This window comes from Gracilinanus agilis, chromosome 4 (assembly GCF_016433145.1).
Source record: "Gracilinanus agilis isolate LMUSP501 chromosome 4, AgileGrace, whole genome shotgun sequence".
In the NCBI taxonomy this organism is placed as follows: domain Eukaryota; kingdom Metazoa; phylum Chordata; class Mammalia; order Didelphimorphia; family Didelphidae; genus Gracilinanus; species Gracilinanus agilis.
The window spans coordinates 176528379-176553842 of record NC_058133.1 but is presented as its reverse complement, the minus strand read 5'-3'; the positions used below and the strand labels follow the sequence as shown (position 1 = coordinate 176553842).

Sequence of the window (25464 nt, the reverse complement as noted above, 5' to 3'; positions counted from 1 at the left end):
TACCCAGCTGCCCCTCTATTTGTTTTTACACTTATTCACAGTCTAACCCTAACCTACTTTTCTACTCTCATTATTCATTATTTCCCTTCCCACACTTTAAGAGTCTAGCCAAATTGGCTTTCTTGATATTCTCATATATGGTACTCTTTCATCCACTTATATAATAAAAGGGCAAATACATTATATACAATTACATATGTAATAATATCATTGCTATTATAAAATCATGATACCATCATCATTTCTATAATAATTGCTTTTTTATTACACTAAATTTTTAAAACAACCAACAGAGATCATAAAAATCTTCCTGAAGATGTTATTCACATAATCTTACAAAAAGCTAAGGATTTTAAGAAGTTAAGAGGTGAGAAAGGAGTACACACTGAGGAGAACCAGCCCGTGCAAAGGCATGGAGGCCATATTTGAGAAGTCACAAGTCAATTTAGGTGAAATATATAATGCATAATGTATAGTGCTTATGAAAAAAAGAAAAAGTTTGATAACACAGTAAAAGGAATGGCCGGAACCTTGGAGTCCCAATATAAGCAGGAAAAAAAATTACCTAACTTGCTAAACTTTATTCAATATTGGACTATGTACTATAATATATAGCTGTTAAAAGGTATATTCATAAACAGAGATTTATTACTTCATTTAACAGTTGCCATAATCTTCTTAAAAGTCTATGTAATCAAAGTTCTTTACTTAGAGAAGAAAAATTTCAGGAATAACATCAAAGCTAAGTAGGAAAACATACCAACTGTTCATTTACACAAGACAAATTGAAAAGAAATTAATTAAAACACTAACAGTAGGGATTTACTTACATATGAAAATTTTATTACTCAGCTAATAATGTCATTAAGTTGATAAAAAGAATTATAAGCTCTTACGACTCTATACATTTTTATACACACATCAAATAATTGTCTGTCTAAATAAGAGCCCAGTTTAGATTACAGGTGAGGCCCAGAAAGATTAAGCAACTTGCTCAAGGTCACACAGGTAGGAAGCCTCAGAAATGGATTTTGACCACAGATCATCTTGACTCCAGAGCCAATGGACAGACTACTACATATACAAAGTGGACATATAGCTTGATGATTCCCAAACATTTTCACAAATATTCTCATTTGATGATCACAAAAACAAAACAAGGTCAATATTATTAATATTTTGCTAGTGAGCATACAAAAGGTCAAAGAAGTTAGCTGGCTTGTGAAAGATCAAAAAGTTTTAAGTGTTGGAGCCGAACCATAACCTAGCTCTTTCAAAAACACTATCATCTCTTATTTTAAAAGTGTATATTCAAATAATTTGCCACATCATCATGATTTTGTAGAGCCTTAAAATAATCTTCCAGAAAATCTCAAAAGGAAAGTCAATGTGTTATAAGATACAAATGACAAAAAAGCACTTACCCATTAATGTTATAAGCTTATTCTTCAGCTGGGTGTCTAAACGTGCAATCATCATCTCCACTGCATTCCTAATTTCTCGAACCCTTTCATCCTTTGCACTTCGTACTGCCTCTACATTTCTTTCCTAAGGGATAAACAAGTTAAAACTATTTTTTAATTTGAAAATGTCAGCAAAAATAAACATAACTTGCTAGCCAATTCTCTTGAAGCTTTTGACTACCAAAACCTGACAATAAAATGTAAATAAGTGTTTCTAATATGTACAAGTTATCAATGAACCTGAAAATAATTTTTTAAATACATTTCTCAATTTAAATGTAAGTTGAAACAAGAGAAGAAAGACTCAGTTTCTCCTAAAAGAGGTTAAGAAGCTGACTATTATCCATCAAAAGGAGAGGTAGAAAGTGGATAGTGGAGAGCTTCTCTCTAATCCCCCTAATGAGGGGGTTCAGAAAAGATGGAGGAGTAGAAGGGACATTCCAACCAAACTATTCCAAATATTCCCCTCTAAACAACTTTAAAATAACACCTCAAATCAAATTCTGGGGTGACATAGCAAACCAGCTCAAGACAACTTAAGAAGAGAAATACATGACACTGTGGCAAGGGCTGACCCGGAGTACAACCCAACAGCAATCACCAACTACAGGCCTTAGAGGCTACGGTGGCAATAACAGCAGCAGCAGCTTCAAGAGATCTCACCACCCAGAGAAAGTAAGGACATTGAACATCTATTCAGAAAGAAATTACAGAGGACCTCTGGGCTGGCACTGAGAGTAAGACTAGGAACTGTTTTGCAGTTCCACTGACCATTATGCAGGTCTGAATTGCAGTTCAAGGGCAACAAGGAGAATCTGCTAAGGGAGCAGGGGCCCTGGTTGCAGTTCGGCAGAGAAAGCAAAGAGTCTCAGACAATGCAGTTCCAGGATGGAAAGAAGCACTAATGCTTGTAGTTTCAAGGCAGCAGGTCCCCTACCTGAGTAAGGACCAGAGTGCAGACCAGAAGAGCAGTAACCACATCTCTCCCCAGATCATATCACCTTGGAAGCTCTGAAATCTTACAAATCCCTATAATTAGCTATGAAAAAAGTGGTGCAAAAAAGCCTGAAGCTGGGGTAGTGACTCTCCTCCTCCAAACTAAGCAAAGTCCACTTCTAACAATTCAAAGTTAAGAAAAAGCCTAGAAAAAAATGAGCAGACAACAAAAATAGAACCTGATCATAAAAATCTGCTACGGCAACAAAGAAGCTTAAGACACAAACTCTGGAGAAAACAATCACATGAAAACATCTACGAGCAAATCCTCAACAGAAAAATGCATATTAGACACAAGTCTATCAAGAATTTATGATAAAGTAGGTAAAGATCAGTGACTTTTTAAAATTTGTATCCCAAGTGCTTCTTATCTCAGCACAATGAATGGCACATAGTTAATAGTACTCTATTAACTTAAATAAGGTTTTGTACTTCCTATAATATTCTTATTCTAATTCTTTCAAGTTTTCATTTCCTTTCCCATTCTTTATTTGACTCCATGAGGCAACAAGAAATATTTTAGTATTGAAACACTGAAAACAAATATTAGAAAATTTAAGCTACAACAAATTAAGGCTAGATAATCTGAGAATCATTAAACTATAAGAAAAACTCAACCATATTAAAAAATCTATATACTTTCTGGTTTAAAAAATCATGAATGTGGGGCAGCTAGGTAGCTCAGTGGATTGAGAGCCAGGCCTAGAGACGGGAGGTCCTAGGTTCAAATCCGGCCTCAGACACTTCCCAGCTGTGTGACCCTGGGCAAGTCACTTGACCCCCATTGCCTACCCTTACCACTCTTCCACCTATAAGTCAATACATAGAAGTTAAGGGTTTAAAATAAAAAAAAAAAATTTAAAAAAAATCATGAATAAAAACTCTTTAGATCTATTAGAACCAGAACAAAATGAAAATTTAAAAAATCCACCAGTAACCTCTAGAAACTCCAAATGAAAATTCCCATTAATACCATGGCCAAAATCCAAAACTTCAAGGATGAATTTAAAAAACAAAACAAAACACCCTCATTCAACCAGAAAGAAAGAATTCAAGTCCCACATTACAGGTCACACCATATCTGACAGTTACCATTAGAAAGGAGAAAAGGGTTTGGAATATATTATTCCTAAAACAAAAGATAATGACTAACAACTAAGAATGATTTGCCCAGCAAAACTGAACACAATCTTACATGGGGGAAAATGAGTTTTTCATGTCAATTTAACTTCCAAACATTCCTAATGAATAGGCCAGAATTAAAGAGACTTTGAAATACAAATGTAAGAGCCAATAAAAACATAGAAAAAGAAGTATATCTGAGCAATTATAAGGGATTCCTCAGAAACCTAATGTCCTTGAGGGTTTGCTTTCTTTTTTAGTTTTTCTTTTCCTCATTCAGTCCTGCCCTTGCCTTCAGGGACAACTCTAAAGCCAGATCCATGAGTTATCTAGATCACATAATCTGACTTCAAACTTCACATTGAATCTCTTCAGTTTTGTTAGACACATGTAACATGTAGTCTGGTCAACTTAATCAAGTCTATATTCTTGTCAAATATCCTTTCCTTGCTATAGCTATAAAAAGAGGTCCTTATCTTAAGTACAAGTGTCTCATTTGATTCAAATCTCAAACTTGAACTATCAGAAAGGCATAAGTTAGGACTAACCTATTATAACTGGTTGCCTCACAATGATAAGAGAATTTGAGAAAGACGGTCATTAGCAAACATATAAGAGAACATGGAAAAGAGCTGTAGAGGATGAATAGGCATAGCTGGGTTTCAAACTGTATCACTAGAGCAGGGGTCAGCAACATATGGCTCTTTTCTGCAGGAGCCATAAAGTCAACCATGGCACAGTAACTAACAGTTTACGCATGACATCATGCGTCACGTGATAACGTCACGTGATCCTTTCGGTACCATGACTATCTTCTAAGATATTGCAGCGCGAGACGAATCCTGGTCTTCAGTTCAGCTTGGTAGGTGTGCTGTGTGTTCCTCTTTCTGCCCTCCTTTTACTCTTTCCACACCTGTTACTGACATCTTGGGGTTCTGTATAGTGATTGATCACTTTTGTCTACATTCTCTACCCCTTTGCCTCTGATTTACATGGCTTTATCTCAGAGCATTCATGGGGTCTGCACTCCCTATTTGTGGGACTGTTATTGTTTTTAACTTTTCTACCTGCTCTTAAAGGGGAACTATGGTCAGATTACATCTTTACATATGCTTCATTAGTGAGAAGCATTTCTCCCCAGTAGTTGTTTCATTTGATACAGAATGATTGAGTAGGCAGCACTGATAAACACCTGTACCAGGAAATGTGTGTGATATGTCCTGGCCAATTTTCCATGAAAAGGTACCCTACTCCTCCCCACTACTTAATAATGCCTGCACACAAGTCATGTTATTTTCTGTAATCTCCTGATCTCCTACTTAATTTATGTGGCCAAATGGCTTAACCAGCAGGCCGGCAGCTTTTTCTTCCCCTGTTGCCTGACTTGAGAGAGGGAGAGGAAAAAGTATTCTTCCCTGAATTTTTCTCTCTTTATTTCAGCAATTTTCTTAATGTAAAGGAGTTTTATATGTATGTGTACAGTTATATCAGTACTATAGTGCCCCATTAAGTCATGTTTTTTGATTAATAATCAAAATAATTTTGATTAATAATCAGCAAAACTATGCAGCACCAGAAGTCACATTAACGTACTTTATTCATCATTGGTTAGCACATAATAACGTTATTAAAAATAGTTCAGACTTATTGTACTTTAAAAGTGTTGTTCTTACATAAAATGCTCATATTCACTTGTATTCAGTGTTAAACATATTGTATGGTTCTCACGAAATTACATTTTAAAAAATGTGGCGCTTATGGCTCTCATGGCCAAAAAGGTTGCAGACCTCTGCACTAGAGGAAATAAAAGCATCAATAAAATCATAAGTTTAAGGGGAATATCCTATACAATAATTAAGACTACAGCACAAGGGGCTCATTGGATGGAGCACCAGTCCTAGAGATGGGAGGTCCTGGGTTTAACTCTAGCAGCAGACACTTCCCAGCTATGTGACTCTAGGCAAGTCACTTAATACCAACTGCGCAGCCTTTCCACTCTTCTTCCTTCGAACTGACACTCAATATTGATTCTAAGACAGAAGGTAATGGTTTAAAAAAAAAAAAAAAGACTACATCACACAGCTTATAAATACAAAGGGTGAATTATCATCTCTTCACCTATGTCACAAACTAGTTTTGAAAACAAATTAAAGTTTACAGGAACCAATACACACATGCTTAAAATACATCTTTTCCCTCTAGGAATTACTGGTTCAAGTCTAAGAATGAAATGCAAATCTTCCAACTCATCGATTATATTTACTGAGAATTTAAACTAGATATAAAATGCTGAAGTGCCCTCTGCTGGCCACTGGAATTTCCATGACACCTAAGAAAATCTGAAAATATGACAATAAATTTAGCTGAGATAAATACAACTAAGTCTCCCAAATTAACAACTTGTTATATTCCAGGTTCATTTGTAAAGTTGCTAGGAATAGGATACATTTTCCACAAAAACAGAGTAATTAAAAAAGAGCTTCCCAGGTAGACGCAAAAACCTATTTAATCCTTTTTATCTCTGAAACTATGAAAAAGGCATCTATAATACTTACCATGTGCCAGGCACTAGGCTAAATGCTGAAGATAAAAATACAAAAAGTACGAGTTCTTTCCCTCAAGGAGCTTACATTCTAATAAGTGGAAGACAAAAATATATAGGGAGAGTGATAACCAGGGAAAGGTGTTTTGGTCTAAGAAGTCAGAGTAATGGTGAATGTAGAAATAAAGCAAATAATTGGTGTGCTTTTTATAAAAAGTAGCACTGATTTGATTATTGCTCCCTAAGTAAGAGGTAGAAAGTTAAGGGGAATACAGGTTAGAGACGAGATTACTTGATGACATGGCAGGAAGAGTGCAATTTAGCAGGTCTGGGGACACCTAGGTATAATGAATAATTAACAAAGAAGAGTGTTGGTCCCCCAAATGGGAGTTGTAGTACTGGATCTAAGAAGGAAGACAATAGAACTCAGAACTAATATTTTCTAATAAATATTCATATGTCTAAAACTGATATTGAGTTTTTCTAAGGGAGGCAAAATATATTTAAGATATGGGCAACAACTGAGCAATATATAAATGTTCTGGCAGCAGAGTAGAAAAGTATGTTATGTTAGTTTTCAAAAATAGAGGGCTTAAAAAAATAGAGGACTTAGTAAAATATTTAATTTTTAGCCACAGGCAGTCCCCTAAATTATGAACAATTTATACTCATTTTTAAGTCAGTTGCTTAGAACCTGATATGCATTTTCCCATAGAAACAATGTTATAAACAGAGCTAAAATGTATAAGATATAGCCTGAAATTCAAAGAGACCTCAGAGGTCATCTAGTACAACAGCCCTCATGTTCCAGACGATACCTAGAAAGATTAAATGATTTACAAGGTAACAAGGTAATAAGTGGCAGTGGTGGAATCTGAACCCAGATCTTATAATTCCAAATATAGCAGTTTCTCAGAAGTGTCACACTTGCTCCCACTCAAGTGCATGTATGTGTGCATTCATGCACATGCACATATATACAAACACATTTAAACCTATAAAATACATGATTTATAGTACTTCAATAATTCAAAAATGTATTCTCTTTAGTATGAGCCTTTCCTCCACTATAACAGATTAAAATCCCTATATGCTTCAGTTCATGGGTCTTCAAAATTTTCTATAGCCAAAAAAAGTTTTATCACCTGGTAGCAAAATATCTAGAGATAAGAGTCCTTCCAAAGTTAGTTAGCCTGATGTGTAACCCAGATCAAATTGCTCGCCAGTACTGGGAGTGGGAAAGGAAGCGAGGGAGAGGAACAATTTGGATCATATAACCTTAGAAAACTTATGTGGAAATGTTATTACATGTAATTGGTAAAATAAAATATCTTTATAATATAAATAAGTAAATAAAACATTTTAATAAAAAAAAAATTAGTCTGATCCTTCAACAACACACTGTCACTAGTGCCATACTGAATCTTTCAGCTTAGTAATGCCTGCCTATCCTTTGAGAATCCTGGGTAACCTTCATGCCATGATGAAATAAGTTTCATTTCTGACTATCTCTCACATAGAATGTGTTTAATAAAAACTTATTAACTGATAAGAGTAGAGATTTGAGGAGAGGAAGGGGAAGTGGAAGGGGAGAATTAGCATCTACTATATGATAGACACTGTGCTAAGTGTTTTATAAACATTATGTCATTTGATCTTCACAACACTGTGAGATGGTGCTCTTATACCCATTTTAAAGTTGAAGAAACTGAGGCAAACATTAAGTAAAGATTTGTCTAGGGTTATACAGGTGTATATATAGGGTATATACAGGTTATATATATACACACACACACATATATAAGTGTCTGAGGCCATATTTAAACTCAAGTCTTCTTAACTCCAGGTAGAGAGTTCTATTCAGTGCACCAACTAATCTCATTTAATGGATTAAGTATAATATATTTGAAATTACTGTGTTCTACCTCAGAAAAGTTAAAGCATATGCCCTTAATCAGCTGTTCCCTCATCAATTATGGAGAAAAAGATTTGAGGGTTAGCTATGGGAAGTAAAATTTATTTGAATTTTTAGAAGTTCAATCACCACTTCCCACTTACTAGACTAGGCCAGTGATGGCAAACCCAAAGCATGTGTGCCAAGAAGGGCATGCCTGCAGTCACCTACCAAAGTTCTTTACTAGAAAGTCAGAGGAATTCAGGACAGAGCTCTTCCCCTCTCCATCTTCATGTGCCCTAGGACATTTCTCACTTCAGCTGCCCACCCCCACCCCCACCCCGCCCAGTAGCCAAGTGGAAATACTTCTTCCCTCCCCTGTCTGAGGTAAGGAGGGGGGTGCAGCACTCAGTCTTGGGCGGGGGGGAGGGGGGGAGGTATGCCAGGGCCCAGCACTCCATTTCTGAAAGTTTCACCATCATTGGACTAAAAGAGCAACAAACAGGTGTACTCCTTTAGAAGGCTGGAGGCTATAGATTTCAATGTCATTACTGCCTTTTTGTATTTCCACAAAACTAGACCTCATAAATTGTAATATGCTTCAAGTCCTTTAAAATTTCAGTTCAAAAAAGTTTAGTTTATAGGTGAAGAAACCTGGCATAATAAATGTAAAATATTATAAGAAAGTACAAGAATTTAACAATCATATCAGCCTTTATTAAGTACCTATATGTAAGACACTGTAGACATATATGTACATTCTTCTAAACACTAGGAACTCAAAGATAAAAAAAATCAAACCATTTCTACAAACAAGAACCTTACATTCTATTGAGGGAGACAAAAAATATACAAAATAAATACAAGTTGATCTGGGAAAGGGTCTAACAACAAGGGAAGAAGATCAGGGAAAATGTCACATGAAAGGTAGGATCTGAGCTTTGAAGAAAACTGGAGATTCTAAAAGGCAGAAGGAGGAAGTATATTATATGAATAGGGGATAATCTGGACAAAGGAATGGAGATGGGAGATATAGTATATAATAAGGAAGAGTAAGGAGATCAGGACTATCACAGTAGTTCTGCAGGACTATATGGTCTTTGCCTGTACCACACTGAATGGATTAAAATATAATAAGGCTGGAAAAATGGACTGCAGCCAAATTGTGAAAGGCTTATGCCAAACTGGAGTGCTTATTTCATCCTAGATACAATAGGGAGCCAAAAAAGCTCATTAAACAAAGGAATGACATGGAAAGACCTATCACTTTGGCAGCTGTGTGGAAGATAAATGAATGCAAAGACTTTTTAGGGCTATCCTTACCACTTCTTGAACCAAGCTTATTAATTCCATGAGTCGTCGACGAAGTTTTGCTACCTCTTCATTCACTTTAGTGACATGTTGCTCATAAATTTCCGCCAAAGGTTTAAAAGTGTGTCCACCATGCTATTTAAATCAAATAAGAAAAGTATCTTTAGACCATTTTAGGTTCTGCATGATTATCCTTTGGACAATAAATTAGAACATACTAAAAACTAAATTTCAGCCTTGTAGTTTTCTTTAATGTTATTAAAGCTGGTAGAGTTTTCTTTAAAATTCACTTCATCTGCATCAAGGCTCCTGTATGAATGTTTGCTCAGTAGGCCTGGATTTTAACAAAAAACCTTAGTATCTTCATGTGTGCCCAGATCATCAGCAAGGACCCCAAGGCACAAGATTAACTTAAGCAAGAGATTCTACTTTTCACACCGTTTTTGGAGATCAGGTATTCATATGAATTTATTAATTTAGAATGTTACTGTGGCCTGTTAAAAAAGGAGGGGAAGTCTATAAAAATCATCCATTTGTACTCACACAACCAGTTTTTTTAGTTGAGATTTAAAAACAATTTCTATCAAATTCTAGCTCTTAATTAGAAATTGGAATGACTAAAATTCTGTTACAAAGAGCTTCTGTCTGAAGTTCTACTGAGAACAAAGATAACAAGAACGGTCTGCTTTAGTGAACACACTTAGTCACAAACTTTAAGAGGAAATTGCAGAAAGTGAGCTTTAATGTTTCTGATCAATTAAGTATAGGAAAGGATGGTGGCATACTTAAGTACCAAGTTGGAGGAACTTGAGAGTTTTCCTAGTCAGCACAATTAATATGCAAATTTTATAAGAGGGTCTCATGGAACATAACATTACTTGGTCTTCCTAAAATTTAGGGTTTTTAATGCAATACCTTCACTACTCTGGTCAAATACTCTTTCCAAAAAGAAAAAAAAAACATATATACATACTCTGGTAGATAGGAAGGCCCTATATTCAGAAACATAGTATCTATGAGAAGCAGTCTGCCATAATACAAAGACAGCTGACTCAGGATAAGATCTAGAATCAAGTCCTAATTTTGACATATATTAGATGTTTATGTGGCCATGACCACATCACAATCTTTTACTGTGCCCAGAAAAAATGTAGACTCAAAGAACGTAAATTATTTGCATAAGGTTACTCAAGTAGTTTTAGGGCAAAGGCTCAGGTCTTCTGCTTCCAAGTATAGCATCTTCTCCCCAGTAATAACATTCTCCTTATTAACAGTTTGAGACTGTTCTAGTAACTGTGGGAAACACTCACTTCTAGAATAATCAATAAATAAAATGGTTTAGACATAATTTCTAAGAACATTTCCAGCTTTACTCTTCTAAGATTCTCTAATAAGTGCCCACAATGAAGTGTTTAGTAATATATGGTATTGGTTCAAAGAGATTTATAATCTAAGTGAGGAACAAAACACGTAAGAAAAATAATATACCTGATAGTTCTACTCACCATTCCTCCCCAAAGTGCACACTGATGGCAGATACATTTCTTACAAGTCCAGCAGAACACGCTTAGCTTTTCATGATGATTTTCACATCTTTTTTTTTGTGGAAAAAGAGAAATACATAGTTAAAAATTAATAAGTTTTTTCTCTAAAATAAGACATTTTTAAGGTAAATCTCAAGGAATATAAAACATAAGTTCTATTTTGGAGCTATTTCTATTGACTTGATTAAGTAGGCTAGAAAAAGTTATTTTTAAGCAATAAATTAATTTTTAATAATGGTCTAAATTAGCCTTTTTAAAACCACATGCCAACTTCTAAAACAGGACCACAAAGACAAAGTCCTAATAACCATTTAGCTGTGATGCTAAAGAAGAACAATCATGTCACAGTTAAGAGATGTTAGGCTGGCTTTTACCATTTCTGGATCTGGACATTATCTGAGATACTATTTCCCAACATCTATCCTTCAGATCACCTGGTCACTTTTATTTTTTTGTTTATTTGTATTGTTGTACTGGTTTTCATTTTTAAATTATTATTTATTTTTAACATTCATTTTTTTAATTGAGTTCCAAATTCTTACTCTCTCTCTAACTTCTCCCCCACCCATTGAGAAGGCAAGCAATGTATCAATACATGTGAAATCATACCAAAAAAATTTCCATATTGGCCACACTATCAAAAAAAAAAAAGAAAAAAGTATGAAAAAAATATGCTTCAATCTGAACTCAAGAGTTCATCATTTCTCTCTGAAAGTAGGTAGCAGGTTTTTTCAAACCTTTACCTTCTATCTTAGAATTTATACTTAGTATCAGCTAGGAAATGTCTGAGGCCAGATTTAAACCCAGAGGTCGGCCAGACTCCAGGCCTGGTACTATATGCATTGTATTGCATAAAGCCCCCTGAATAGCAGTTTTCATCTCGAGTTCTTTAGAACTATTTTGGATCACTGTATTGATCACAGTAGCTAAGTCTTTGACATTTAATCATCTTTACAATACTGATATTACTATGTAAAATGTTTCCTGGTTCTGCACACTTCACTTTGCATCAATTCATACAAGTCCTCCTAAGTTTTTCTGAAACAATCCCACTCATCATTTCTTTTTCCTTTTTTTTAAATAAAAACCCTTACCTTCTGTCTTATTAGTTCTAAGGCAGAAGAGCAGTAAGGACTAGGCAATGGGGGTTAAATGACTTGCCCAGTCACACAGCTAGGAAGTGTCTGAGGCCATTTTTGAGCCTACCTCCCATCTCAAGGCCTGGCTCTCAACCCACTGAGCCACGCAGCTGCCTCCTCATCATTTTTTATAACACAATAATATTCCTTTAGAATCATATCTCACAATTTGTTCAGACATTCTCCAGTTGATGAGCATCCCCTTAATTCCCAATTCTTTGCCATCAGCAAAAGAGCAGCTATAAATATTTTTGTACATTTAGGCTCATTTCCTTTTTCTTTCATCTCTTGGGATTACAGACCTAGTAGTGGTATTGCTGGGTCAAAAGGTATTTTATAGTCCTTTGGGCAAATTTCCAAATTGTTCTTTAATATGGTTAGACCAGTTTACAACTCTACCAACAGTGCATTAGTATCCCAATTTTTCCAAATGCCCTCCAGTATTTGTCATTTTCCTTTTCTGTCTCATCAGTTAATCTGATGGGTATGAGATAATACTTAAGGGTTGCCTTAATTTTCATTTCTCTAATCAATAATGATTTAGAATTATCTAAAGATAATTTTATTTTTCCTCTATTACATGTAAAAACAATTTTTTAACATTCTTTTTTTTTAAGTTTTGAGTTCCAACGTCTCTCCCTTCTTCTGACCCTCCTCTCACTTCATCCCTGCCCTCCATCCCCTCCCTAAAACAGTAAACAATCTGATATACTTTACATGAACAATCGGGTAAAAGATTTTTCCATATTAGTCATTTTGTGGAAGAGATCTCAAATGATTAAAAAAAAAAAGAAGAAAATTAAATATAGTATGTTTCAGTCTGCATTTTTTGGAGGGCAGATGGCATTTTTCAGAAATGAGTCTCTGGGATTGTCTTGGATCACTGCATCGATCAGAATAACTAGGTCATTCACAGTTGTTCATCAAAAAATATTGCTATCCCTGTTTTTACAATGCCTTCTGGTTCTGCTTACTTTACTTTGAAGTAGTTCATGTAAGTCTTTCCAGGTTTTTCTGATATCATCCTGCTTGTCATTTCTTATATAGCACAATAATATTCCCATAACTATCATAACACAACTTGTTCAGCCATTCTCCTAATTGATAGACAATTTCCAAACTTCCAATTCTTTGCTACCACAAAAAAAGCTGCAATAAATAGTTTTGTACAAATAGGTCCTTTTCCATTTTTTTTTTGTCAATAATGATTTAGAATATCTTTGATTTTTTTCCCTCTGAAACCTGCCTATTATATTCTTTGATAATTTATCAATTAGGGAATAGCTCTTTTTATAAATCTGGCTTACGTTCCCTAAATATCTGAGAAACAAGCCCCAGGCCAGAGAAACTTATTGTTAAAAAAAAAAAAATGTTTCCAGTTTCCTGCTTTCCTTCTGATTTTGGCTACATTGGCTTTTTTGTGCAAAAACTTTTTATTTTCATGTAATCAAAATTACCCATTTTACCTCCCAGGATCCTTTCTATCTTTTGATTGGTCATAAAAACATTCCTTAACCATAAATGTGCTAGGTATATTTTTTGATGTTCTCCTAATTTATTTTTGCTGTCACCCTTTACATCTAAATCATGTACTCATTTTTATCTTTACTTTGGTATTCAGTGAGATGCTGATCTATGTCTAGTCTCTGCCAAAATGCTTTCCAGTTTTTCCAGCAATTTTTGTCAAATAATGAGTTCCTGCTCCCAAAACTTAGATATTTGGGTTTATCTAACATTAGATTCCTCTGGTCATTTTATTACTGTATATTGTGTACCTAATCTACTTCACTAATATAGCACACCACTTGATCATTTTAGACAAATTTTGCTTTGGGATTTCTAAGTACCAGGCAGGGTCACAAACTCAGTTGTGTGTATGTGTACATATATGTGTTTATGTAATATGCATGTAAATAAATAACGTTTGTAAAAGGACTGGTAAACATAGTAATCCGCATAAATGTGGCTTAATTGCCTTGATAACAAGGCTACATCTTCATGGAAAATACACAAAGCAATTCTCATTTCTCTCTCTCTGAAAGAGACACTGCTCTATTTTAGTGGGTTGTTGCTTGTTTAAAAAAGAAAACAAAACCCTTACCTTCAATCTTAGAATCAACTGTGTATTGGTTCCAAGGCAGAAGAGCAGTAAGGAGGGCTAGGCAATGGGAGTTAAGTGACCTGTCCAGGGTCACACAGCTAGGAAGTGTCTGAGGCCAGATTTGAACCTAGCATCTGCCTTCTGGCTCTCAATCCACTGAGCTACCCGGCTGCCCCTTATTTTAGTATTTTAAGACAAACATTTCACTTGCCAAGACACTGAATATTCAGTGAATGTTTGAGTAAACATGTTTCCATATATTCAAATCCTTAGTCTGAATAGTAATTGAGTTATTTTTCAGTTGATGGCATGAACTGGATGTTCCAACTACAAAATTTAGAATCTCTCTCAAAATATAGAAAATTTAATGACACAGTTGGTTGCCTACATATATCTTTTAACAAACAAAATACTAGTAAACAGCAAAGGCTTGGAAGAATGAGAAGAAACCATCAAAAATTGGGCAGTTCACTCATTCCTTTTAAAAAGTCCTTTCCATGAGGGGCAAAGACAAGAAGTGCCTAACAAGAAGTGGCATCACTCCAGGCTGGTGACATATTAGAATCTTAGAAAAGAAAGGGGCTCTAAAGCTCTTGATTTTACAGTCAAGGTTATATAACTTGCCTCCATTTTAATTTTTACCTTAAGCCTTTCCTTATCAATGAAAACTCTCAATACTCCAGTTCAAACAATACTTTTGAAAAGAACTCAAATACTCCCAACTTCTGAGAGGACATCAAGAAATATGACAAGATAATTTTGAAAATCGTTTCCACTTTTAAAATGATGATCCTATAAACATTCATAAAGCAATTTGTTCCACTCTTCCAGAAACTCCTGAGTTTGAATCCTGCCTAAGACACTTAACTACCCATGAGACCCAAGCCACTTAACTTCTCTCAGCCTCAGTTTCTTTCTCTCTAAAATAAGACATAATAATAGCACCTATCTCATAACACCAAATGAGATTATACATGTATTTTATAAGCCTTTAAGTATAATAGAAATGTTAGCTAGAATTAGTATTCTATAAAAATGCATTAATTTATAAAAACTTTTAGAGTTAAAATATCCAAGTTTTCTACCTTTTCTAGTGTCTCTCTTACAAGCAAAAAACAAAACAAAACAAAAATAAAATAAAAATAAAAACACTCTCCTGTAATGTATTAATGCCACAGGGTCTCCATCTGCAAAATGAAAAACAACAACTGCACTGGTCAACAACATTGCTCAAAGTAGCACTAGGAAACTGCTGGTTTGAAAACTCCCTTTACCAGTGGAGATCTGACCATAGGACACTGAGTCAATTCTGTGACAGAAGTGGGACTTGAATTCATGTCAGTCTGACAAGACCAGTTCTCTAGCCACTGTACCATGCTACTTCTCTACACAAATACACAGGCCATCAAAGTTAAAGAGCTATGTTATTACCAACATTTGTACTAAGAGAGGGATTAGGTCAAAGTTAATATCCAACAAATAGCACTAACAACCAGAGAAGGTCTTTAAAAAGATTAGACACTTGATAATATAATCTAAGAACTATTTTAACACAATAGATTTAAAAATATATTTTGGGGAGTTTCTTATCATTAAAATTGCAATTGAAAATTATTTATTTTCTGATCAGTGTAGTAAGCAATCATAACTTCAGGAGGCTTATGATTCAACATGCTACCGGACCTCTTGGGAAAATATTAATGAACTAGAAGTACAGAATGAAACACACCTTTTCAGACACTAACAGTATGAACTGTTTTGATATTTATCTGTAAAAAGGCAGGTAAAAAAAGTGTAATGAGAGAGATTTTAAAAAACTAAAATTTTAAAAATATCAATAAATCATTTTAAAGTATATACATGAACATAAAAAAACCTCAGAACAGAATATAAACTAGACAATTCTATCAATAAAATGTAAAATTTAATATACTTAAAAACTTGTACCCACAGAAGAATTCATATATGATCCTCTTTTGCTATTTAAATACTGAAATGTTTGTTTAATGATAATTAAGTTGATAAAACAAAACAAAAGCAAAAATTCCCCTAAATGATCTCACGTACTTGTCCTTTTCATTTTCTTCATGTTTGGTGAGACTGCAAAGTTGAAGAGTATCAAGTTGTTGGGTAACTTCTTCTGCCCAGCGACAATTTACTAGTTCACGGAGCTGGAGAGGAGCACTGAAAAAGGTTGAATCTACAGTCCATTTCAAGAACTCAGGATTTTAGTATTTAAAACATATAAATATTTGTAACTTCTTTTGTGTTCACTTTCATATTCATTTGCAGCAATAATTATAACATGAAAATAGTAAATTAGGCTTTTTACTAAATGAATGTAGTGCTAAAAGTGTGCCTAAGAACATACATGAAAAAATTCTTAAATAAAAAGATGACAAAAAGATAAGTCATCATTTGAATTTTGTGTATGCCCTTTTAGGCAGATAAGTTAGTTAAGTTATCCTGTGGGACAGAGGGAAGAAAGTGATTCCTTTCACTGTCAATCAAATATTTAGTGAGTCCTAAGAACTAAGAATGCAATCCCTACTCACAAGGAGCTTAAATCCTAATGAGGAAATATTAAATGCATATATAGTAATTAAATACCTACACCTATAGACAGACAGACAGACAGACAGACAGACAGACACACACACACACACACACACACACACACACACACACACAAAGTAATTCAATACAAAGTAGAGTGGAAGTGAGCCTTAGCAGTGAGGAAGACCAAGAAAGGCCGCATGAATAAGATAGCCCTTGAGCTGTGTATTAAAGGAAGAGAAGACCCTAAGATGGAGGTTAGGAGGAAATGCATTTCAGGAATGTAGGGTAGCTATTACAAAGGCACAGAAATGGAGTATCATTTGTGAGGAATAGAGTGCCCATTTGACTAGATTTCAGAGTATAAAGGGAGAGTGGTGTACCAGTGAGGCAGGAAAGATGTTTTAGGGCCAAACTGTGCCTACACTTTATTTAAAACCTCAACAGAAGCTTTTATATTTGATCCTAGAGGCAATTAAAAGTCACTGGAGTCAGTTAAGGAGAGGAATCATATGGTTAGATCTGAGCTAAAGAAAAATGACTTTGACAGCAGTATGTAAAATAAAGGGAGACTTGAAACAGGGATCCCAATTACCTTAATAATCTAGCCAAGATGTAATGTGAGCTTGCGCTAAGGTAGTAGATGAGTAGAGAAAAGGACAGATATAAAAGATACCATGAAGATAGAAATAACAAAATTTGGCAACTGATTAAGTATGTGGTGAGAGAGTAATGCTGATATCATGAACCTAAGACATTTGAAGGGATGGTGATGCCTTCAACAGAAAAAGTTTAGAAGAAGAAAAGTGTTCAGGAGAGAAAGATAATGAAATTAGTTTTAGACACTAAGTTTAAGATGTCTCTAGGACATCCAGCTTGAAATGTTTAACAGTCAACTGGCAGTGAAGGACTCAAGCTTAGAGTACAGAAACTATTCTTATGAAGAAATGAGTGGCAGATGATATAAAAAATTCTCCTTCATAGTTTTTAATATGTGGTCTTACTCCACTCTCTTAATACTAATATAATCATCCAAAAATTATATTAAAAAACTTACCGACAATGAGGACATTGAGCTCTTTGTTCTGTCAGCCATCGCTTAGAAAGCAAGAGAGAAAAAAAGATTTTTAGTTCCCAAAAAAAACAATATTTTTAAAGTATTAAAATGTAGTTTAGTGGATAAAGAACCAGGCCTGTAGTCACGAAGTCCCAGGTTCAAACCAGCTGAGGGAAACTGAAGAAAAAAGAAGTTAAATGATTTGTGCAGGTTCAAACAGCTAGGAAATATCTCTAGGTTGCTTTGATTTGGGGTCTTCTTGACTCCAAGTCCCAGTACTTTAACTTTTTAAGCTCTTACCTTTTGTCTTAGCATTAATTCTAAGATACAAGGGCAGCAAGGGCTAAGAAACCAGGGTTAAGTGATTTACCCAAGGTCACACAGCTAGTGTTGTGTCTAAGGCACCATTTGAAGCCAGTTTTTCCTGACTCCAAGCTGGCGCTCTATCCACTGTGCTACCTAACTGCCCAAAATCTAATGCTTTATCTTATTACTCTCCAACTTTTCTAGTATGCTTATATACTTATATACTTCTCTCGTCCCAATCCCTGTACTCTTTAATTCAGGGACAATGACCACCTCGCTGTTCTTCAAGTAAGATGCTCCATCTCCAGACTTCTGTTCATTGGCTGTCCTCCATGCCTGTAATTTTCATCCTCATCTCAGCCTCCTAGCTTCCTTCAAGTCTCAGCTAAAATCTCTTCTACAAGAGGTCTTTCCTAATCCCTCTTAATTCTGTTTTCCTTATTTTTTATTCCCAATTTATTTCTTGTACATAGCTTATAGTTAGAATGCTGTCCTCTCCCATTAGAATGTGCTCATTGAGAACAGGGACTATTCTTTATAGTTCTTGTAGTCCCAGCACTTAGCAAAGTGCCTAGCACAAAGTAGCCACATAGTAAATGTTTACTGATTCACTGCACCAATGTATCCCATATGTGTTTAACCTCATGCAATTTACTGATATAGCAACCACTAAAAAATTTTTGTTCAAAGATCCTATGATTATTGCTTTGATGCAAGGCATAGAACAGAGGGGACATATGCTTGCCAAAGTTATTTACCACCATCATGGAAGATGTCTTCTGCAGAATCCAAATAATTTAGAGTCTCCCTATAGGTGATTGTAGTCAACAGGTGCACATTTGTAAATGATACTATGTTGACTGCATCAAGTCCCAAAATACTACAAAGCTCCAGAATATTAAAAAATAAAATGAAGTTCATGGCCATTAAAATGAGACCACATGGGTAATGTAGCTAATCTACTCTACTGATCTACCAGGATTGTTTGATGATTACAACTTTGTAATACATTTTGAGATCTGGTACACCTAGGCCACCTTTTACATTTTTTTTCATTGATTCTCTTAATATTCTTGACCTTTTGTTCTTTCAAATAAATTCTGTTATTTTTTTTTCTAGTTCTGTAAAATAATTTTTAGGCAATTCGATTGGTATGGTACTATATGGTACTCTAATCTTGTATCTCTGACTGCCTTTTAGACGTCTTGACCTGGATATCTTATAGTCATGTTAAACTCATGTCCAAACTTAAACTCAGCATGTCCCAAACTGAACACATTATCATTTTCCTCCAATCCCTCTTCCCTTCCAAATTTCTATATTACTATAGAAGGCAATATCATCTTCTTAGTTCCTCTGGCTTACAGTCTAAGTGTCATCAGCAACTCTCCACTATTTCTAACCCCCTGTATCCCATCTGTTGCCAAGGCCCATCTATTTCATATTTGCTGCATTTCTCAAATATGCCTTTTCTTTACCACAATGGTGTAGGCCTTCATTTCCTCATTCCTGGGATATTTTCAGGATCTTTTTGGTAGGTCTGCCTGCCACAAGTCTGTCCTCATTCCAGGTCATCTTCCATTCAGCTGCCAAAGTGATTTTCTTAAAGCATAGTCTGACCATGATATTTGTTTGAGTTCTCTTTCAAGAAATGACTAATGTGGAAAGATGTTAATAGTATAATAGTTTAAACATGTAAAAATCTCTCTGACTTATAACCATCTCAAGGTGGAGAGAGGGTGAGACTTTGGCTCAAACTTTTTTTAAAAGGTTAAAAATTGTTTTTTCATGTAGTTGAATAAAAAAACAAAATATAAAGAAAAGACTGGAAGTCAATAAGAAGATTATGGCTGGATAAGTAGACTTGAGGGTTATTAACAAAGAGACAATTGAAACCATAGTAGCTGATGATTAACAACAACTAAAATAGTATCTAGAGTGAGAAGACGCCTAGGAGAGAATCCCATGGAACATCCACAGTTAATGGACCTAACAAGAATGAAAATTCAGCAAAAGGAGACTGAGAAATAATTGCTGATAAGTAGGAGAAGAACTGGGAGAAAATAGGTCCAAAAAACCTAAAGAGTTATGAAAGAGAAGAGGGTGATCAAAAGCATCAAAAGCTATAGAGAAATCAGAAAGGATGAGGATAAAGAAAAAGTCATTGGATTTAGCAATTAAGAGATCATTAGTGACAATAGAGAGCAGTTTCAGTTGAATGATGACATCAGAAACCAGATAGTAAAGAATTCAAAATAGTGAGAATAGGGAAATAGTGGCACGTAGAAGGCCTTCTCAAGGAGATTAGCTACAAAAGTGAGGCATATGGGACAACTGCCACTGGGAATGAAAGAATCAAATAAAGGCTCTTTTTTTAAGAAGGGGGACAGTTTATAGACAGAAAAGCAATCAGTATACAGAGAGACTGAAGATAAATGAGAGTGAAGATAACAGCAGGGCAATCTGCTAGGAGATGAAATGGAATGGGATCACTTTTGCAGATAGAAGGGCTTGCCTTGGCAAGAAGTGCCACTTCTTCATATGAGACAGAAATGAAGGAGGAGATACAAATATATGTGGGTTTTGTGAGATAAGATGAGATTAAAGAGGTGAATAGCCTCAATTTCTTCAGTAAAATAGAGGTAAGAAGAGAGGGAGTTATTAGAGAATTGAGAAGGAATGAAAATGTTTGAAAGAGCTACCATTGTGCTCTGGATAGTGAGTTAATTAGGAAAGTACAGCAGGATAGCCTAGCAGCAGTGAGAGCTCAGTTGAGGTTATGTAACACAAATCTGTAGTGAACCCATCCATGAGGGTTTTCATGGTTTTTCTTCACCTTGGTTCAGTAGCACCAGGAAGATTTTATATATATAACAACAATGTAATTGAAAGAACTATCAAACAACACTAGACACTAACTATAATAAAAGCTCGAACCCCTCAAAACACTTGAAAAAAATTTACCTCCTTCCCCTTAATGGAAAAGTGTTACGATTAAAAATGAGTTAAAGGATTATAAGTTAAGAAATACTGCACATATCATCAGAAGAATGTATTGGTTGGTTCCACTGAATTACCTTTAATCTCTTCTTAAAATCTTTTCCCCAAAGGTTGGTAGAAGGATTATTTTGAATATAAAACAATCATGGGATATGAACAAATAGTTCTCAAAAGAACTGAAAACTCTAACAACTCAATGAAAGAATGATCCAAATCACTTGGTTGGTTGGTTGTTGACCTTTGTACTTGAAAAGAACCAAAATGACATCACTGATATCTTTTTTAACTGGAACAAATTGGATTTATGCAAGGCAGAGTTGTACAAAGTCAACAGCCTCACTTTCTCATCAAGTGCCAAGACAAAAGTCAGGACAACTGGTGATAGCTGAGAATGGAGTGGATGACTTTGTCATCTTTGATGCCTGATCAAGCTCTAAGAGCTCCACAGAACCTGCTTCAGCTGACTGTTGGAACAAATTCATCCCTAACTCACCAATGGGTTTGAGGCCTGTCAGTCACTCTCAATCTGGTTTAGCCTACCTCCCAAGATGGTTTACCAGTATGTGGCCACTTACAGATGCAACAGCTGGCTGGAGCCACACGTGAGAGTGGGTGGCGGGTAGACACCAAAGGAGGAAAGCAATTCTGAAAAGGATTCAGCAAGCCCTCACACTAGAGGTTCTACTTTTTCCTGAAGACCCCATACTCTAAGTGGCACAGTGGATAGAGTACTGGGTTTGGAGTCACTAGAAAGTCATCTTCCTCAGTTCAAATCTGGATTCGTGTGTGTGTGTGTGTGTGTGTGTGTGTGTGTTAGCTGTATAATGCTGGTCAAATCACTTAAGCCTGTTTACCTCAGTTTCCTCATCTGTAAAATGAGCTGGAGAAGGAAATGGCAACCACTCCAGTATCCAAATCACTAATAATAAGATAAATGCAAATCAAAACAATGAAGAGATTTTACCTCGTAATCAGGAAATTGGCAAAAATGGCAAAAGAATAGTCAATGTTGGAGTGGTTATGAGAAAACAGACACACTAGTGCACTGTTGATGGAGCTGTGAAAGTAAGAGAACTATTTTGGAAAGCAATTTGGAATTATACAAAATTACAAAAGAAACTTTTGACCCCAAAATTCCACTACAGTACTAAGCATATATATACTAGAAGAAATTCCTTCATAAATATCAAAATATTTATAGCAGTACTATTTGTGATGGCAAAGAAATAGCAACAAAGCTGATATCCACTCTTTGGGGAATTGTAATATGTGAATATGATAGATACCATGCTGTAAGAAAAGATGAATGTGATGAATACAGAAAAGCATGAAAAAAAGATGAACTGATACAGTGTTAAGTAAACAGAACCAAAAGAATACACTTGAGTACAACAATGAAAATGGAAAGGACAAAACAATGAAAACTGAATGCTGCAGAATTTAAAAGAATAAGCATGACCCCAGAGAAGAGATATGAGAAGACAACCCCACCCCACTCCTTTGCAGAAATGGGAGTAAAGTCAAGAAGCATTTATTAAGCATGAAATACATACCAAACACTGCACTAAACAAAAGCAAAAACAGTCCTTACTTTCAAGAAGTTCACTGTCCAACAGGGGAAACAACATACAAACTACTTTTTACAAATAATATATATAAAATAGAAATAATCTCAGAAGTGAGGTAAAAGAATTAAGAGTAAGGAGAGAACAGGGTTTTAAAAAATAAATTTTTGTTAATTAAAAAAGAAAAAGTACAATCTAGGCCTTTTCTATTAATGTCTGACAATCATAAAACTATCAAATTTTAAAAGAATTGCAAGAGACATAGAAAAGCAATTGAGATGCAAAGATTTCAGCAGTCTGTCAGAGGTCTCCTTAAGTTCATGACCCAACAAACTTATTAATAAGCAAGAAGAGAAGAACTTACCCGAATGCAGCTGAAACAACAAAGCTTGGAGCAATGTGGACATAGACGTGCATCACGTAACTTCTCCATACAAATGAAACATCGGAAAACCTCAGCAATGCTCTATGAAAATAATTACAACAATGATACAGAGTTTCCATTAGTTTATTGAGAGTTCTAAATGTGTTTTGTGAGAGATATTAATTGAAAAATTCAACAAACATTAAACATCTATTACATGCAAAACACATTAGACACTGGAAATTCAAGGCCCAAGGAAAAACAACAACAAAAAATAGTCCTAACTTCAAGAAGCTTATATGCTCGTAGGGCAGGGATTCTGGTACAGACTGGTACATATATTCCCCTAGAAAGTAGAGGCTTGTCCAGAGATTGGGGGAATATTTCACAAATAAGTATATTAGTCTATTGAAATGTTTCAAAAGTAATAAGTGTTGGTGAAAAAAATGAGTGGATTTCAGGAAGGTGAATTAGTAAGGAGGCAAGGGCAGGGTGGAAAAGACAAGAATATTTTTAATACATCTGAAAAATTTTAAAGAGATAGGTGAAAAAATAGTTTCTATGAACCAAAACCAAAATGTGAATATGAATCTTTTCATATTAAGCTTGAAAAACAATTTTATCAACAATCCAGTAAAAATGAGCCAATTTATCTCCAAAATAACTAGAAATTCCAAACTGATTTCTAATCAATAAAATTACAAAATTTGGGTACACCTTTGGAGAACCATTAAATCATTCTCAAGCAACGTATTCAAAAAGCTTTAATTTCGTTTATAACAACTTATCCTTGTAAATCAGGATTCTAGGTCCTGTTCTCAATTAAATCCAAACCAAGAAAAAAGTAGAAGCTGAATGTGACATTCAGATATCTTTCAAAAGTTGTACAAAGAATAAAATTGTCAAGGAACAGAATAAAAGGTCTCACTAATTCATTTTATTATGCTCAGACAAAAGATGATGAAAAACTTTGATACTAAAAAGGTATGTACCAAATCTTTCTTTACAAAAAACTAATTTCTACTTCATTTCTTATATGCATATGCATAATGAACTCTAGAATTTGTTTCCTTTTATAAAGGATACTGAAGAGCTTACAGAAAGCCAAGAGGTATGTGAATCCAATTCAAAAAGGTTGGGAATTTCTGAGATGAGGAAGGGATAACATAATAGAAGATTATGTAAGGGGAACAACTAACTGGGCAGTTTGAATTCAATAGCAATTACAGAAGAGGAGTCAAAAGAAACAAGATTACAGGGGATCATTGTTCTCTCAATACATTTTCCTCAACAGTATTTTGTAGCTCAGGGTACCTTAGGACATCTTACAGAGCAAGACTCCGCCCTCTTTCATAACGTCCATAAAAATAAATTATCTTTATGGTTATTTTCTTTCTCAAAGGAGGCTAACCTTTTTTTTTCCTATTGCCTCTGATGAACTGGGCAAAATTTCTCACCACATGATGGGTAGATACTGGAATTTTTATCAGGCAAAAAGAAAAATGCTTTCCTGAACACTAATAGTGAATTGTTACTGTACGGAGTGGATGCACAAGGCGGGAAACAAGGACATCCATTTCCTCGATTTACATTTCTGGCCTAAGGAATATTCCGCAAAGACAACCCCAGGGGAAGGAGTTCCAGATGCGTATCCAGAGGCGCATCCTGCAGACTGCGGCAGTAGCGGGGGAGGGGGGGCGTGGCGCTAGATGGCAGGGTAAACCAGGCTCCTTCAGAGAATCAGACCCGCCCCCCTGGAGAGAGAGGCTGGGGGCGGGGAGGGGGGGTGTCGAAGCTGCCCAGGTGAGGAGCCCACGGGCAGTAGAGAAGCCTCCCCCCCTGCCCCTGGGAGGCAGTGACGTCCCCTCTAATCTCACCTCCACACTCTGCTCATCCATCGCCTCCAGCTCCCGCCAGGCCCCGCGGTGCCCCGCGGAGTCCGTCGTTCTCCCCCACCAGGTGTCAGAACCAGATCGCCAGGTCCAGCAGGCCAGAGAGAACAACACGATGTGTGGGGTGGGAGTCACGGAGATCGGATGTACCCGGTCCCAGCTCGGTGCCCCATAGCTCCCGCCTACATACCGCCTAACCCCATTTCGCCATTTTTATCCGCGCGCGCCCCACCCGGGCGCTCCTCCTTTCTCCAGTCAGCCGGCCCCAGCGCCCGGCTCAGCCCAGCCCCTGCAGCCGGCAAGCTCGAGCCAGGGGGCGAGAGGGCCAATACCCAGCGCGAGACCCTCCCCGCCCCCAGTGTTCTCCCCCTCACGTGACAGGGGTGAACGGCTCTACCCCAGCTAAGGAGCGTCGCGGAGGTAGTAGAGGGAAGTACCGAGATACCAACGGTAACCAGGGCAGCCGGTGGCTAGGGTGGTGGCGGCGGCAGCGGGAGGGAGCAACGCGCATGCGTAGGCGGCCTCTGCAAGAGGGGAGAAACGTGCTCCTCCCGACGCCGCAGAGCACGAGACCAGCCCGGGCTGCCGCAGTGCCCCGCGCCGCCCCCCAGA

At 36.2% G+C, this 25464-nt stretch overlaps 1 protein-coding gene across 4 annotated transcripts in view; it reads right to left on the bottom strand.

Moving 5' to 3' along the window:
* The window catches only part of TRIM37 (tripartite motif containing 37), a 126104-nt gene extending 101246 nt beyond the window's left edge, over positions 1–24858 (bottom strand). For 3 of the 4 annotated variants that reach the window (XM_044676679.1, XM_044676680.1, XM_044676681.1), the window contains exons 1-7: positions 24838–24858; positions 22961–23062; positions 17726–17766; positions 16180–16296; positions 10834–10921; positions 9341–9463; positions 1425–1548 (exon numbers count right to left, since the gene is read on the bottom strand). In XM_044676679.1, the coding sequence (XP_044532614.1) occupies positions 1425–1548; positions 9341–9463; positions 10834–10921; positions 16180–16296; positions 17726–17766; positions 22961–23062; positions 24838–24858 (616 nt within the window). The remainder of the gene's footprint in view (positions 1–1424; positions 1549–9340; positions 9464–10833; positions 10922–16179; positions 16297–17725; positions 17767–22960; positions 23063–24837) is intronic. The other variant, XM_044676682.1, reaches the window with a different exon arrangement.
* Positions 24859–25464: the final 606 nt, after the last annotated feature.